General features: G+C 37.9%; 2 protein-coding genes across 3 annotated transcripts; one reads left to right on the top strand and one right to left on the bottom strand.

Moving 5' to 3' along the window:
• Window positions 1–241: 241 nt before the first annotated feature.
• On the bottom strand, window positions 242–4,633 carry LOC137294555 (signal recognition particle 14 kDa protein-like). Of its 2 annotated transcripts, none has more exons than XM_067825599.1 (5): window positions 4,557–4,633; window positions 4,367–4,439; window positions 2,839–2,945; window positions 2,052–2,084; window positions 242–1,509 (listed from the first exon to the last, which is right to left on the bottom strand). In XM_067825599.1, the coding sequence occupies exons 1-5, from the start codon at window positions 4,575–4,577 to the stop codon at window positions 1,429–1,431; spliced, it is 315 nt and encodes a 104-aa protein (XP_067681700.1). In that variant the 5' UTR covers window positions 4,578–4,633; the 3' UTR covers window positions 242–1,428. The 2 variants fall into 2 exon arrangements, with proteins under 2 accessions (XP_067681700.1, XP_067681701.1); XM_067825600.1 differs by having other exon boundaries at window positions 4,367–4,444; window positions 4,561–4,590.
• Window positions 4,634–6,394: 1,761 nt separating this feature from the next.
• LOC137294013 (SUMO-activating enzyme subunit 1-like) lies at window positions 6,395–16,567 on the top strand. Its single transcript, XM_067824930.1, has 9 exons — window positions 6,395–6,602; window positions 9,092–9,203; window positions 9,827–9,886; window positions 10,164–10,420; window positions 10,880–10,985; window positions 12,179–12,284; window positions 12,607–12,751; window positions 14,051–14,120; window positions 15,444–16,567. The coding sequence occupies exons 1-9, from the start codon at window positions 6,517–6,519 to the stop codon at window positions 15,540–15,542; spliced, it is 1,041 nt and encodes a 346-aa protein (XP_067681031.1). The 5' UTR covers window positions 6,395–6,516; the 3' UTR covers window positions 15,543–16,567.
• Window positions 16,568–16,941: the final 374 nt, after the last annotated feature.

The raw sequence follows: 16,941 nt of genomic DNA on the forward strand, positions 1-16,941 counted from the left end.
CATCGATCTACACATTTGGGAACTGATGACATGTGTCAACCAAGTCAGGGAGTCTGACCACCCAATCTCATTAGTCGGCTCTTACCACAAGCAGATCTGCCCTTTGTAGTAAGTATGGGTAGCTGAAGACCTATTCTATCCTTGATCTTCATGGGGACGTCTCCTTTATGGGTTTTAGCTACCAGGATGCAGTCTAAATGTCAACACCAACACCACCACATACAAGAAATACATTAGGCTTCTGACTGAGCTTTATTCTGTGTTTGTATATACAATATAAATACACACATTGTGTTGAGTCACAAAGAAATACCATATATTACTGAATCACCTTCAGACATTGAACAACTCATCTATGTCCTCGGTTCCTCCAAAACAGAACATACTGGCTAAACAACAAATATACAGTGTTATTAAATCTTGACACAAGGTTCAGCTAATCATTCCATAGGCCAAGTGTTATAGGTCCTTTCAGCATAAAATATGTGACGGCGCTCTCATATTGTCACATCCACATCGAAGGGAGCACACAGAGCAGCTATTGTCAAAGGATTACAACATGGAAACATTTAATCTCTATTACCCATAACATAACCATAATTTATTCACTAGCATATGCCAGTACATACATAAAAACAGTTCATGTCAGCTTACTGTGAAGTTCAAAAGTAGCTTGTACAAAGTCACTGACAGAGAATATAGGTAAGGGAAGTAACTCTAGTTTGCATATCGGCACACTATCAGCTCTCATAATTTGTGCACTCATGCACAAAGTCAGACTACCTTAACTATACTAAACTAAAAAAATGTGTAGACCTGATATATACTTCATTCTACAGAAAACATTTTCTTTGAGCAAATTAGTTACAATCTGAATCTTTGGGGAAGACAAGTTAAATATCATCATCAACATGGAACTTCGTTTTTTCATCTCACAGCACAATTTCTCACTCTTTTTTACAACATAAACAAAATCATTAGGTTATCTTCCCACATCTTGAAAGAAAGAAACAGTAATAGAGTTCATGTTGATAAGAAAAAAGAGTTTTTCAAAAATAAAACTGAAACTTCAATAGAGCAAGGTTCATATTCAATTCTTATGGACCTTGATTCTTGAATAGCAATTGATGACGAGGATGACTGGCAGCCTAAAAGCCTATTATTAGGGGGAACAGCTGTTCTGGCATGAACAAAACAAAACATATGGGCTAAACTGTAGTGTGTATGGTTTTAAATGAAATTCACCAAATGCCTCCTATATACAACAAGATTTGGAGATGTATTTTACATGTATTTGATAAATTTGTATCAGTGGAATGATAGGAGGCTACTTGAGTCATCAAAACCACAACAAAGTTTATGTCCACCGCCTTTCACATGCTCACTGGACAGGGTGATGACATTTTATGACAATGGAGTTAGCAGCATCTATTGAGTGGCTTTCTTCTTCTTCGATTTGTCTTTCTTCTTCATACCATCCAAGTTACCTTTGAGAAGATTTGCATATGCCTGGCAGATGAAAACAATTCAACACATCAAGACACTTTGAATTTACATGTCCTCTGGGTTTCAAATTCTAAGTATGCAGCACAGCTGCCACTGGAAATGGAATAATATATTTTTGTTTTGTTTGTTGTTCTGTGTCTCACTCAGCAATGTTCAAGCTATATGGTGACATCAGGAAATGATCCAGCATGGATTATATATACCAGTGATCAACAGCATGAGCATCATCTATTCAACTGGAATACAATGACATCTGTAACCCAAGTCAACATCTGGGATGAACCAATTTATAGCCTCTATGACTTATTCCACATGCACCAGCACTGGCTATGTTGAGGTTTGCTCTGTGAGTGACTGAGTTTGGTTCTACACTTCACACTTGACGTTTTTAACAATATTCATGCATTATCGTGGCAAGGGACACCAGAAATGGGCTTCACACATTATACCCATGTGGAGAAATGAACATGGGTGTTTTATTGGACCAGCGAACGCATTAACCACTGGGCTTGCCAGCAATCCGATAAAATTTGAAATCAACTTACCAACTGAAACTTATTAACATCTTTCTGATGCACCTGAAAACAAACACACACATTAACACATCCATGTACATAATCAGGATTCAACAAGTAGTTAATGAGATCATAAGGGTTGCTACTTTGTAAACAATTTCAGCATGTTAAACTCATTTGATATGCCAAATGATCATAGTAATGAACTTTATGAAGTAAACATACCGTATAAACCAGTCCATGTATTTGACTGTAAATTTTGGAACTATGTTAATATTACAAATCAGAGATTTGACTGAGTTGGTGTGCACCAAAACATTCACTTGCATGTCTCCTAAAATGGTCAGAAAAGTACAAAATACTACATTTGTTTGTATAGACATGATAATCACAGTGTATATTAATACTGAATCAATAACCTCTCTAGATTCAAAATCTTCACGAATATTCTTTGACGTAAACCATATAGTATGATAGTTTGATTTAATGATATCACACTGGATGGCTTTCTAGATGACTCAAATACCATCAATGTTGACATGTCTCTTGAATATAGAACTCCACATGAACTGCTTTCGGTTGTTATACATGCTATACTATCTATTCCACAAACCCAAGGTATTTCAAGGGCAGCTGTTGGTTAAACCTTCTAACCTGACTGTATAATGTGCAAAAGCTACTTAGGGGTAGGAACAATTGGTAATCCAACAGATTGTGCAAAATAAGTGGCTTTTGATACAAAAAAAATCAAGTGAGACTTTATTTTCACTAGTGCTAGACTAAGATGGACATGGCTGTGTCTTTTTGAGCTACTCACAACTGTACTGATCTTCTTACTACCAAGGGTTGCCCGAATCAAACACTTGTACTCTGTTGGGTCTGGTACATGTCCAGTTCTGGGTAAAGGTTTTGTCCTACCATCATCTGGAAAAAGTTATCATACATAAATAAATGCAGTTAATCTTCGGGAAATGATAATTTGCATCTGAAAAATGTTAATTCTGTTAATTCTCTTGTCTGTGAGAAACTACTCACATGGGTATGTGTGAGAATTGTTACTGCACTTTCTATAAAAAGGCTGAAAATGAAATAACATTCCATGGTGTAGCGTGTTTTTTAGGTAATAACACAAATGATGATCATGTAAATCATTGCATATCAGTAGATTATCAAACATGTAATTCTGTAAATATGTCAGCTTTCATAAATTTATTGTAAGAATGTTCTGTCATCCACTGATTTTCCAATAGAGCGAACATTTCATGACTGTCCGCCAGCCCGAGTGGGAGAAGTGCAGTACCATGTTTTCCAGTTACACATTACAGTGTGGGAACACGACCTTATACAGAAGCCCAGGTGATTCATTCTTCTCTAAGGAAATCACCGGATGCAATGTGGCATTTCCATACCATATATAAAAAAAACGGTTATATTTTTCTTAATATTTGAGTGGGATTTTTCTGTGAAAATTCTAAAAATTAAACATATTTACTGGTAAGTTATTCAATCATTTACACATTGACTCTTCTTGGCTGCATGGCATGCCATGGCAGGGACATTAAATCATATCATGTCTGCGCAGAAGACATCGCAGCAGAATTTTAATTGAACCCAGTGGTCACAAGCCGGGTAAAATACTGCAACTCTTGACAAGTTACGAGCTTTGTTTCAAGGTTATGTTCACATTTATGAAGGTTGTGAAAGTGCATTACATTCCAGGGTAGAATTTTAGTACTTTGATAGAGATTTCAGTCAAAACATCCATGAAAGCTGGATATTTCAAACATTTTGTGTCCGGGTTGCAACGGAAGCCTCCACACGGGAGACGGTGTTTACAGGTGGCGCTGTCATTGCACTGTACACGAGAAATCACGGGGAAAAAGAAATAGCCCGAAAACATGGTACTGCATGGTATATCAGCACAAAATGGCTGTTGGTGATGCTTTCAAGAGCAGCATATGGATGGCTAGTAAGAACAGTCACAGATTTGTATGCTTTATTTAAATGAAAATCCTACAAAACCCAAAGGTAGATGTTTCTTTAGGAAAAAAATACAATCTTGAGCAGTAATAAACTGAATTAAAGCAGTAATAAGCTAAATTAAACAAGATAAACATGGTAATGTCACCTGAGATCACTATACGTAATATCTCTGGAATGACTGGAACAGAGTTGGTCTTTTAGTGAGTTTGGTTGCAACATCAATTGAAATTCGTGAAATTTAATAAAAATTAACTCATTCAAATTTACTTTCGACACAGTGATATCCTCACTATCACTTTAAATGAATCTGATTCAACTGTAGGTCTCTATATTAAGGCAACCAAACACAACATCAGTCTTACATCGCTTCATCGTGAGGTTGATGGATCCAGATGTTTTACCCTTCTGGAAAAGTCGGGTGAGCTCCGTGAGAAACTGAAGTGGAAGTAGGCGGGTATTAACCAAACCATATAACAGAAAACATCCATTAACATTTGTGCATAAAACCCAATATCGAACTCGTGATTTAAAAACAACAAATGCTTTACTTACAAAGTCATTTTCCAACAACATGCTGCCAACACGGTGAAACTCTTTTGCAATGAAGTCAGTATGTTGATTGAAGGAAATACTATAAGTATACTTCACCTGAAACGGATATTGAATTATTAAATAGTGGAACATTCATACCAAGTTAGTATTCCATTTATTGAATCGTATTAACACACAAATGTAGTTAAATTATTCAATCCAGTGATGGACACACATATATTTGTAAAAACGAAAGTGTCATTGTTGTTCAAACAAACTTTCGGAAATTTTCCTAAACTTCCATTCGGATATTTCTAATCAACCGAAGCTTTGGATATGTAACAGACGCATTGATTGGTCGAAATGCAGTTCCCAGTGAATCCGGATATTTAAACCGGATTGGTCTCAGTTGGTTAGACGTATCCCGAAAGAAGACAGATTTTCATATATATTTGACATAAATACAGATTATCAGATATCACATGTGCGATAATCTTAATGAGAGGGTGAACAGTGGTGCGAGATATACAGAGTAAGTGGAGTTTCAGATGTCTATCGACGCCCATCATATGTCGACAATTTAGAAAACAATGCATGTAATCTCCGTTCCCCAAAGTCAAAGCCTTCAGTAGTGACTACCGCTCAATGGCTCTAACGCCATTAATCATAGATTGCTTTGAACGAATTATCTTGAACGTAACGCAAAATACATGACATCTAATGCTTTCAAGGTCAGGCGCAGGGTAAGTCTTAAACTGTAAGAATCATCTTTGCGGACTTCTTCTCTGCTTTCAACACAAAACCAGTCACACTTGATGATAAGGAAAGCGATGAACATGGAATAAAATTGTAACATAGTCAAGTGGTTAGAGGCCTTCTTGATTAACCTATCTCAACGTGTTCGGGCCAATTCAACTCTTTCTGGCGTTAATATTAATTGTGGGTACCGGTGCTCCTCAAAGCTGTATCCAGTCCCCTGTCCTATTCACACTCAAAACAAAAGACTGGATATCTCATTTATAGACTGACTGAATTTCAGATTTGATGATGGTGATTCTGCCTGGGTTGTATTTATTCGCCAATCGGTGGAAGAGTAGAGGAAAAATATTGATGAGTTTATGGCGCAAAGACAATTTCCTCTCCCTTAACATACATAAAACAAAGGGCGTGATAACTGGATTGCGACAGTGCAAACAATAATGTGGCAAGAGGGATTGTAAGGTAAATTTTATTCAACTTCTAAATACCCTTCAAAGATAAGATCCAAGAATCATTCCTACTCTCCGTTCTCATCCAAAAGTAATAAACAACCATTCCCTTAATTATTTTCACATTTATAGACTTTGCCCAAATCGAACATGGAATTTTCTAGTTCGAGTTTCCAAGCAGTGAAGAATGCATGGAATTGGACAGTCATCCTCCATTTGTCTTGATCAGTGTCAAAGTGTTATCAAACTTTGCATAGACAGCCATGTTTTTCAACCCCGTGCGTGACACGCTCCTACTGTTCAAAGTGACGTTCACTCATTCACTCACTCGGTATTTGTTTACTTTTTCGAGTGAATGTGTTTAGTTTTACGCTTCGAAATATTCCAGCATTGCTTACGGCGGTCTGCAAACAATCGCGTCTGGACAAGACAATCCAGAGATCAACCACATAAGCATCGATCTATGATACGATAAGTGTCAAACAAGTCCGCGAGCCAACCAACAGTAACCCTATCCCGTTTGTCGCCTCTTAAGACAAACATGGGCTACTAAAGAGCAATTCTAACCCGGATCTACTCGGGTTACCTTTTCCGTTCGTTATAGTTGTCGTTCTTACTTGGAAAATTGATCATTGCATAATTTTTGTGGATAATGTTTCATCGTCCGGATTTTAATGTTGACAAATCTAACCAATCGAATGTTCCGTTACAAATCTCCAATGTAGCGTCTACCGGTAGATTTGTGTTGTGTTATTGCAACTTGTGGGAAAAGCATGGGTCGAGAGGAAAACATAACAGAAGACGAAGCTGCACTTTACGACAGACAGATTCGTCTGTGGGGTCTTGACGCCCAGAGAAGGTTGGTGGAAAAAATGGCCAGTTGAATTTGCAGAGATTTGAGCACTTGTCATTGCCGGATGGTGCAGGTGTTCGTGTTATATTGTTCAAATCCTGATCAGTTGTATGATGACGAGTAGTAAAGAGCGTGTTTCTTTACAAGTACAGTACAGTGTGAACGTGTGTCCTATTCCTGAACAAACAGACGGAATTATCTTTGAAAAGAAGTTCGTATTCAGAAGCTTTCAAAAGGTACAGTCAGTGTCAGGCCAATCTATTGTCAACTTTAAAGGGGCACTGATGCGGAGCATTTTCCGTGGACTGGTGTAAACTTTTGTTATTGTTTTTCTCCCGTGAGTACCCGGATGATATCCCAGAATTCGTGACTGGTTCGTGACCTCTGCTGCGCAGTCCGTAAGCGCAATTGATAGTTTAATTATAGACATATAAACTGAGGTGAAGTCAATTGTACTTCATTACAAATGTATTATGAAAACAAATGAAACACTTTGAAGGTTAATCATCTGCCAGTGGTAGAAATGGTAAAAAACTATTAGGACGGAAAAATAACGAAGCAAATGTACGTCTCTATATTTTGTCTCATAACCCTAATTAGTTTATTGTCATATTTGTATGATTCTGAAAATTAATAAAAGAACACACGATTTGCTTATACTCATAGTAAATTTCTAACATAACAGCAACATTTATACATTGTATAGATTGCCAATGTGGATCCTATTTCACACACATACGCGATCTAGTGTGTGTTTTCTGTCATACAGATTCTGCTGAATGCTACAACAAATAAATTAAAACAAAATGCAAATAATGAACAGACTAATTTTATAGCAACAGTGTCAGGCTACTACCTTGTTCAGAAATGTATCCATCAATATCCACGTAAAAGAAATCGTATTCCATTCATCTGCAGCTGGTAAACAATCCTGCTCTGTGTCGCGTGTCTTACAACTGTCTCATTTGCGAAAAAGTAACACATCGTTTCACGTCTTTCGTTGGTGAAAACTAGATAAACCTCTCATTGGTCTCCCAAGATAGCACACCTGGCAACTAATTGTATGATGTCCACTATTCTAAGTAATTTAGTTGACCAATATTGAGCAATCAATCAATCAACGCAAGGGTGGTTAATTCTTTGAAGGGAGGATGTTGTTTTTGCACTCACACTTTACGACAGGGTGTAGTCATCTACACACACTGCCTTTTGACAAATCCGCTAGAAGAACAAAAGTAATTAATCAATCAGTGTGTTATCGGTTAATCCTTTGATCGATGTTTGTTTTTGTAACTCAGGTGATAAACCCTCTTGCATCACTTACATGCACATATTACATAACATACAATACATTTGCCATTACAGACCTTAATTTATAATGTTGAGTATTTACTCCAGACAGGAGAAATGCCAAATGGGAACCTTTGTTGAGTAACCGATGTGGTGTTGCTACTAATTATACCTGTTATAAATTCATGAATTGACCATCAAGAGAATGATGACAAATAACACGTGTAGGTTTACACCATCAAACGCGAGTTACAGCAAGGAAGATGTAATCTCTGTGTCGCATGCAGCCTGAAAACACTTATGGGCCGAAACTGTTTTGAGGATACCAACGGAATTTCGTTACATAAGGAATACACACAGGCATTTGCTGTGTACTTTGGTAAATAAGTGAAATACGTTTTTTTTACGTAAGACAATTTTCAGATTTCTCTACCAAAGCCAAGGTCATCGTTTTTTTGTTTACGAATTCAAATAAATCAACTGTGTGTTTTATTATCATAAATAATAAACCATTGTAGCTACCATAGCTACCAAAATTTACGTATGCTATTTGCTATCACAGCTCAACCAACACTCAAAACTACCTAAATATACAGCTTTGCAATCTTCCGTACTGAAACAAATGGCTTGCTACGTGCCTGTAGACATCATATTTCCATGTAACATGATTAAATATCGAGGTTAAAAACACAGAAATAGGATCAAATTGGATCAGTAAGTATACCATCCAAGCATCTGAAAAGAACTACACTGCTGGGATATATGGTTACGATCAGACAAGGAATACCATGGATATTTTTAAACAAATGGCATGTGATGGGCATCCGGCCTCCTGACTGTTTAAGTGAAGAAATTTTGCTAATATGGACAGGAGCCCAGTTCCTTTGTCCGTCACGGTCGAAGGAGTGGGCGCTGACCAATTTGCGGTCTGCTTTCGTAATTAGACCGTTAGCGAGAAGCATTATTCGCTCCGCATCAGTGCCCCTTTAAGGCCTTCTGCCATGTTAATCAAGACAGTAGACTCATCGCATCTGAGTTTACCGTCCAAACCAGTGACGAATCCCAATAACTCTGTGACATGTGAAAACTAGTTCAGGAAATGTAATATACAATCAGGAATTTTGTAGGCCATTAGGACTATATAGACCAATAAGATTCTATTAACGGTTTATATATTTGATACATGAAGTCAATGTGCCTTTCAGACTTCGTGCAGCACGTGTGCTTTTGGTTGGAGTGAAGGGGCTTGGAGCAGAGGTGGCCAAGAATATTGTCCTCGCTGGTATCAAATCAATCACTCTACTTGACAGTTCGCTGGTGAGGACATAAGTTCTTCATAATGAACATCCTGATTTACTGTTAATCATGTTGATCATATGAACATGATACTTATCATACTGAAGTTAACAAATTACATTCCAGTGAACTGGACACTAGTAACTCTTAGGGTTATTTATTAATTACAGAGAATACTTAACAAAATATCATTTGATTATCAAGAGAAGCATCTTCAGTCAAATATACATATGAAGAATATCCACAGATTTCACATCACTTGTGAGTAGTGATATATTTGTGTGTTGATAATAATTTAGAGCTGACCTTTGAATAAAGATGGAACTTTGTGTATTGTGTTTGGTATTTAATACATGCACTGCAAGCTGTATAAACTGGCACTCTTTGGGAATGAAAAAATAATCCTGTTTAGACAATATGCTGGATTGTAAAGCTGATGATAAATGTACTCTCAATAGATGGAACTGAGATTTTAAACCAGTGTTGACAACTTGCCGGATTTGGGAGATGCCGGTTTTGATAGCTTCCACTGTGCTGTGATATCCTGAAATACCAAATCAGTCATCTAGAGCATGGATAGATTTAGGCATTGGAGTAAGACTGAAAATATTCAGATGTGATTTCACTAGCCATTCTGATTACAGGTTGACAATGAAGACTGCACATCTCATTTCCTTGTGTCCAGAGCTGATTTAGGCAAAAATGTAAGTTAAACAAGACAATGCCTTAAATACTGGTTTTCAGTGAGGACTACCCAAAGTGGGTTTTCCCCAGTCAAAGGTACAATTAATCGCTGTAGGCAAGCACTCTTGTGTGAATTTTTGTGACTGTAAGTGCTAGGTGGAAGACTACTGAAATTGAGACTGATACCGTTATGTTTTCTTATGGAGTTCAGACAAAAGTTGTTTTTTTCCAAAATATGAAATAACCTCATACAAATGGTAGAAGTTTCGATATTCTCCAGTTTTTCCATGTCCCCAGCGTGCTGAATCCTCCCTTCATCGGGTCCAGCTGCTCAACCCAATGGTCCAAGTAACAGCTGACTCTGGAGATGTTGACAGCAAAGACGATGCCTTCTTCACCAACTTTGATGTTGTATGTGTCACCTGCTGTCCAGCAGCCACTCAGTGCAGAATCAACAAGTTTTGTGCAGAAAACAACATTCAGTTCTTCAGTGGGGATGTCTTTGGTTACTATGGTTACATGTTCAGCGATCTAGGTGAACATGAATATGCAGAGTAAGTTGTTTGCCACTTTAAGCAACATTCCAGCAATATCCAGACACGAGACAACAGAAATGGGCTTCACACATTGACTTGTACCTATGACTGGAATCGAACCCAGGCCTTCAGCATGACGAGCAAACACTTTCACCACTTGGCTACCCGACCACCCAGTGGGGGAACACGTGTCCTCAACCATGGCAGTAAAACACAACATGTCAAAACAACCATAAAGCCAATAAAACCAAACCCACTCACTTGCTCACTATTTCCAATCTGTTGACCTCAGCTGGTCAGCTGCAACTCATCTGGTCTTAACATACACCCAAGGCAACCCAGTAGATCAAGAGGTCAGACTTGGCTGCAGTAGTTAGAATATCAGTACATGAGGTTGTGAACAGTCAAATATAGCATTGTCTGTGGAGGTGTCATGTCACACTGTGGTGTATTAACGATGTATATATGACTCTGTAGGGAGGTTCCCAACACAAAGGCCAAAGCGGCTGATGATGAGGAGACTGATGAACCATCACCCAAGAAAGCAAAGACAGAGGAACCAGAAACTGTTGTTGTGAAAAAGGTATAGAAATGTTATTTCCTCATGTCATACAAAATTCATGTCAGAGGTCTCACAGGATCAATTTTTCTTGTGTATTAATGTACTTGAAATGATTAACCTCCTTTACGGTTCACGATTGGATACGAGGGAGGAGTGCAGAGAAAAGGACAGACAGGTGTTTGAGAAGCATGTGCACTAGTGATGTCAAAGTTAATTGTTCATTAACCTGTGCTGTGCTGTCTCCATGCTTTCTCACACACTGGGCTGTCTCTTTCTTTGCACTCCTCCAATGTAACAAATAGTGTACCGAGTCAATATTTTTATGATAATTTGTTAAACAACTTTTTTTTATTTTAGGGCTTAAATTCTGCAAAAGCCTCACAGAGTTGGTCTTATGTTTTGATTATGATCAGTGTCTCTTTGAGTGTTACAGGTTTATTAGATTTCGAGTAAGACTGCTTATCAAATTTTTTCATGAGCCTGCCCAAACACATATTTTTATGACCCTCCTGTTGAGCCTGTCATATGTGTACCTGTACGCATTCCCTGATTCAGTTTGATGACATACTGCCACCCATCCATGATCTTGAAAAAATGACTGGACTGTTATCACTAACAATACCTGGGTGTGTGGTTACATTGTGTCACAGTGCTAACTGAGTGTGGATATTTGTCAATGCTCTGATATAGTTAGTTTCCTGTACCAAACGAAATACAGAATTTTCAAGGGTCTTATAGTCTCATACACTCTTTCAAAACACTGTGCAACTAATAATATACCCGTGGACCATGTGGTTTCTGGACAGTGATGAGTGACTTACGTAAGGGGTGAAAACTAATGCTTGGCTGTTCAGGAAGTGACTGAAACCAAGACGGTGCTTTTTTAAAAGCAGTGGAATGACAGTTGCCGACTGAGGAATTATTTGAATGGGATTGTGTGTATGGGTTGTCACGGCAATGAAGATTGACCCATCTATATCAGATTTATGTTTGAGCTCAAGAGGAAACACACAGACAAATTATATAACAATCCTGTGGTCCGCTTCCACTGTTATACTGGAATATTCTGCGATCTTCCTGACATGGTTCAGTAATCTATTTTCCTGGGTTTGTTGGTTGTAAATGATGGGGTATTTATGGTAAAGTGTTTATAATGTTCCTGTAATAAATCTCTTGTTCAGTATGTAACTAGTGATTTGTTTGCTGCTTTTCAGTGCATGACATTCAAGCGCCTTGAAAATGCTCTCAGTGTTGACTGGAGCTTAGATGACATGAAAAGGAAGCTGAGAAGAACACCCAACACATACTTCATCATGCAAGGTAAGGTCCTGATGAAAAGCATGTGCAAACTCTGATAATGAAGTGCTGTGAGAACGTATTTATCCTAGATTTTTTATGCTTTTGTCAGTTTGCAATAGACCATCTCTAATTTCATGACAGATTATCTTCAGTAATATGAGAGTATCTGATAGTCCTTTACTTGTTTTAGTTGTACATGTTCCATGTTTTAACAAGCGTTGTGTTGTTCACCACCCCCACACAACTCTGATGCATTTTTTTTTTTAAATGCTGTGAAATAATGCTGTTTAAATCCAGTAGGTCTGATAATATTGTAACTGTTATTGATTTTGTGTGTTTTCAGTGCTTCTCGACTTCTATGGCAAACACAAGCGGAGGCCTCTAATTAAATCAAAATCGGAAGATGTGGTGGAATTGAATGGAATAAGGGAGACAACTCTAGACAGACTCAAGGTGGACAAGAAAGTTGTGCCAGAGGACTTTGCAGGGTAAGACTTTGCTTGAAGGTTAAACAAGAGTGACTTTGTTGAGTACTGACCCTAGTCATAAGATTCCACATCAGTTCCATTGAGGGACTGAAAATGAATGGTTATTTTATTCTTGGCAGATTTGTAAGGCACATTGTATTTGTATGATGTTATGTTAATAACATGTTCTGCTCCAGTTACTGGCTATGTGACCCATTCTAGACCTTTGCAGCAACATGTCCACTCAGATTGTCTCTGTTAGAACTGACACTGTATATAGACTGTGTATAGGTCACAAATCAGGTAGTCATGAGAAGGAGCCACTGTCGGCAGCTTGACTCCTGAATTGTCATTGTCACTGTAACATGATGGCATCACCTTAGATCAGTGACACATTTTAAGTATGCCATCGTTCCCACCCATTTGGCTTTGCTAGTGTCTAGTAAACAGTCAAAGTAAACTTAGTCTCAGTATTTTTTGTTACTCTCCACTACTGAGTCTAACATAACCTTGTAAGAGGTCGCGTCAGGTAACCTTTGAGATAGACCAATCAGATCACAGCTTACCAAATAGCAAAAGTAGACATTCGCACATACCTTTTGAACTTTTACCTCGGAAAGGTTGGTTCCCAAACGATTGCTAATGCTATTTTCCCATGTGATTGCTACAGGGTAATGCGCACAGAGCACGCTACAATATACTGTCAACAGTGTGTAAACAATCACTGAAAATAACAGTTTTGCCAAAAATAACATTTTTGTCAATATTCAAGGATGTTAGATTGCGGAAATGTTAGCTAATGGTAACCATGTCATCAGAAAGCCCTAAACATGTATACTGCAGGCCAAATACCTGTCTGTTACGCGGATTTTCGTTTATTGAGGGATCAGTGTTGGTGGCTAGCGAATTTTTCAAGCCCTGCCAAACCCTAAACAATAGCTGTTGTCTACTTGGTTAAATCTATTCGGCCTTTTTGTGTTTGACTGGGTGGTCATAGTTCGCTCAAAGCTTACCTGACGCGACCTCCTGTTAGGTTTTGTTAGACTCAGTAGTGGAGTGTAACAAAAAGTACTGAGACTAAGTTTACTTAGACTGGTCTAGTGAGCAGCTTTAGTTGGAAAGTTTCCTTAGAACTGACAATTAAACCTTAGTGCACACTGATCCATTGACAAGAGTAATATTGTTGCACATTTTGGGTGTGAATATGGCACATTATATGCATGTGAATATTCTGTGGTCTTTGTGAGGTCAGGCTCAAACAAGCCACTCACTCACCGTGATAGACTTTTAATGACTCTAAGATAAGCCCTTCTGCTGCAGTTTCTGTTTTGCTGAGCTGAGTCCTGTGTGTGCTGTCGTGGGAGGTGTGCTGGGACAGGAAATTATTAAGGTGAGTGCACAGCATTGATTTTCATTCTTACCCTAAAAATAATTGATATGTCTGCATAAGGTCTGAACATTTTCTTTTCACCTTGCACCTCTGTAGAAAATTCTCAGTTAAAATGGTCTTCAGGAAATATGAGGCTACTAAGGAAGTCACAGTGCACCAATGCACTGGTGCATCATCAGCAAGATTTGCTCTGTATGATACGTGATTCATCTGATTTTATATCGATTTAATGTCTTTCTACACATATTGATTACTATTTTGAGTCTCAACATATCTCTCTCTTGTATTTTTTACACAAAACAGCAAACATGACTTGTTGAGAGTGAGTGATGGGTACTTGGCTGATGGGTAGTTTATCTATTAATGTCTGTCTGTAACAGAAATGATTTGGATTATTTGTTTAGAGGTTTACAGTGAATAATGATTTCAGCATCAGACAACTTCCCATTAATGTAATGGCTGCTTGTTATGCACAAAATGTCGAAAATGCTGTATTGCGATATGTATCGCATCTTGACCTCTGTATAAAGATGTGTATCGTATGATGAGAAACCTGTATCATGATTCAGCTAGAGGCTACCAAATGGATCAGGACTTGTTTGATAGTGTGTTCACTTTAACTGCATGGATTCTTGGTCATTATCAATCACAGATATGATACAAGTTGGTTAGTTATATTACACAAGAGTGCTGAATGTGGCGTTCAAGAAACACCCTTTCCTTGACATAACTGTAATGTTATGAACGTAGGGTGCAGTTTAGAAAGTCATCAAATGTAATGTACGATATGGAATTATTTATTTTCATTTATTAAAGAGAGCATATTATTTGAGTGCCCGTGTCATCCTATGTTTACAACACATGTGCCTAAATGTTGATATTTCCTGAGCAACATTGCGTGATGCCAGATGAATGATGTCATAATGGCTTACTGTTATGACGTCATAACACCACTACCTGTCACAATGGTATTTGACCTCTTTGACTTGTGGAAACTTGAGAGCCATCACAATGTTGGCAGTTTCTATCATTTTATGTTGGAGAGTAATTAATTGGGCCTCGTTTCACAAAGCTATTTAATGATTGCTTTGTGAAATTGGGCCATAAATACTAAACTGGCTTCCGTGATATACCATTTTCATAAAACTCATCAAAGATTTAGTATCAAACTTGCTTTCTCTTGTTTGATTCCAGTTCATTAACGTGTTTAATAAAAACAGTATAACACGGAAGGTCGTTTAGTATCCTCTGTATCTAACACACTGCAACATCAATGTTGATGATTACAATGTATCACCTCACTAACTCACTGTATATTTTCAGGCGGTCTCCCAGAAAGACCAGCCACACAACAACTTCTTCTTCTACAACGGCATTGACGGCAATGGCATGGTGGACAACATTGGCAGCAGTCAGCACTGACATCATGACTCTTTATGTATCTGAAGTTTTTACACCAGCCTCAATGTTATTCTTTACATACTCTGAGAATCAATGCAAATCTCAACACTGACAACTGATCATAAATATCTAAGACACATTGTAAGGCTGATCTTTGTCCCACTGCTAACACCTATTTTGCCAACAACAAACATCTATAATATACTAAACTCAGGAACGTTTCATTAACTTACAATGAAACAGGTTGCTTGCCTATGCCATTATTTTGTCATACAACCAAATTTAGAAGATCCTCTTTCTTTTTCATAAGGATATAGTGTCAGGTGAGATGGAGGTGGAGGAGGTACTCCGTATTCTGCATCTAATGTTATACCCAGATATAAAGATGGATTGAAATGCCATGATTTAAAAGTGTTTGGGTTGAAACAGTGAGGGATGTTTCTGTCCAGCTTTTTTGTCTCAACTGAATGAACTGTTGTTTCTGATTTTGAATCAAACTAGTGTTAAGTTTATTGTCCACTGCCAACCAGAAAGCATTTAAGCTCACCTGGGACAATTTCATGTCATGGTTCATAAGCATTTTTCCTCTTTGGATTGATGTGTAGTTATTCCTGTTCACAGGTGAACTAAGATTTGTTAAAGTATCACATGATCTTATGGGAAACCACGAGACACTGTTATATCTTTTTTGAAATGATAACATTTATATATACATTGTTCACAGAACAAGTGGCACTTAAATTTGGTCAATATAGTTTTAGCCAAGGCAGCAATTTCAACATACAAAAGGTACCAAGTCAGATTAACTTGCACATACCTATTGTTGCAACAAAAACTGTGTGAAAAACTAAATTAAAGTATCTAGAAAAGTAGGATTGTAACAGACCTTTGGAAAGTTATTTTCTCAGTTCAGTTTAGTTACTAGACTTCCACAAGGACATGCCGACGGAGATCAAGCACACATGTAAACATTTTCATCAAAGTATTGTCAGTTTGGGAATGGTCACCAGCTTGTGACTATTTTTGTAATAAATGCAATATATTTGTGTCGTTGTGTTTGTTTTTATGTTGCCTGTGATGATTGTGTCTAAGATTCAATCCCCAAGAATCTGTGCTTGTTATAAAAGGCAGCCAATTGGATTGGGGGATAAAATGCGGTGACGTGGTTGATTTAGAGTCCCTGTTAACCGACAACCTTGATTGTCACTTACAATTTTGATCACCGAGATATTGGTGATTGAAGAGCTGAACAACAAGGTTATTGTGGAATCAGAAGTGTTGGTTCCATATTCAGTCTTCACAGCCCTAGAGATTAATCTTCAGTGGGGTATCACATGCAGAGTACAATTTGGATGGATCTCAGGGTGGTCTTCTTCACCTCCTGAAGTAGAGACTGCACTGTGAGCTTGTGTTGTAGACA

Source organism: Haliotis asinina, chromosome 8 (assembly GCF_037392515.1).
Source record: "Haliotis asinina isolate JCU_RB_2024 chromosome 8, JCU_Hal_asi_v2, whole genome shotgun sequence".
Lineage (NCBI taxonomy): Eukaryota > Metazoa > Mollusca > Gastropoda > Lepetellida > Haliotidae > Haliotis > Haliotis asinina.

What these genes read in the sequence shown, in the direction of transcription:
- LOC137294555 (XM_067825599.1), bottom strand. Translation starts at nt 4,577, where the DNA reads ATGTTGTTGGAAAATGACTTT. An exon ending in GTAAGAAGATCAGTACAGTT is followed by an intron (nt 2,085 to 2,838) that starts GTGAGTAGCTCA and finishes GTTTGTTTTCAG; the next exon opens with GTGCATCAGAAAGATGTTAA. An exon ending in ATGTTAATAAGTTTCAGTTG is followed by an intron (nt 1,510 to 2,051) that starts GTAAGTTGATTT and finishes TTCATCTGCCAG; the next exon opens with GCATATGCAAATCTTCTCAA.
- LOC137294013 (XM_067824930.1), top strand. Translation starts at nt 6,517, where the DNA reads ATGGGTCGAGAGGAAAACATAACAGAAGACGAAGCTGCACTTTACGAC. An exon ending in AAACTGTTGTTGTGAAAAAG is followed by an intron (nt 10,986 to 12,178) that starts GTATAGAAATGT and finishes GCTGCTTTTCAG; the next exon opens with TGCATGACATTCAAGCGCCT. An exon ending in TGGGACAGGAAATTATTAAG is followed by an intron (nt 14,121 to 15,443) that starts GTGAGTGCACAG and finishes GTATATTTTCAG; the next exon opens with GCGGTCTCCCAGAAAGACCA.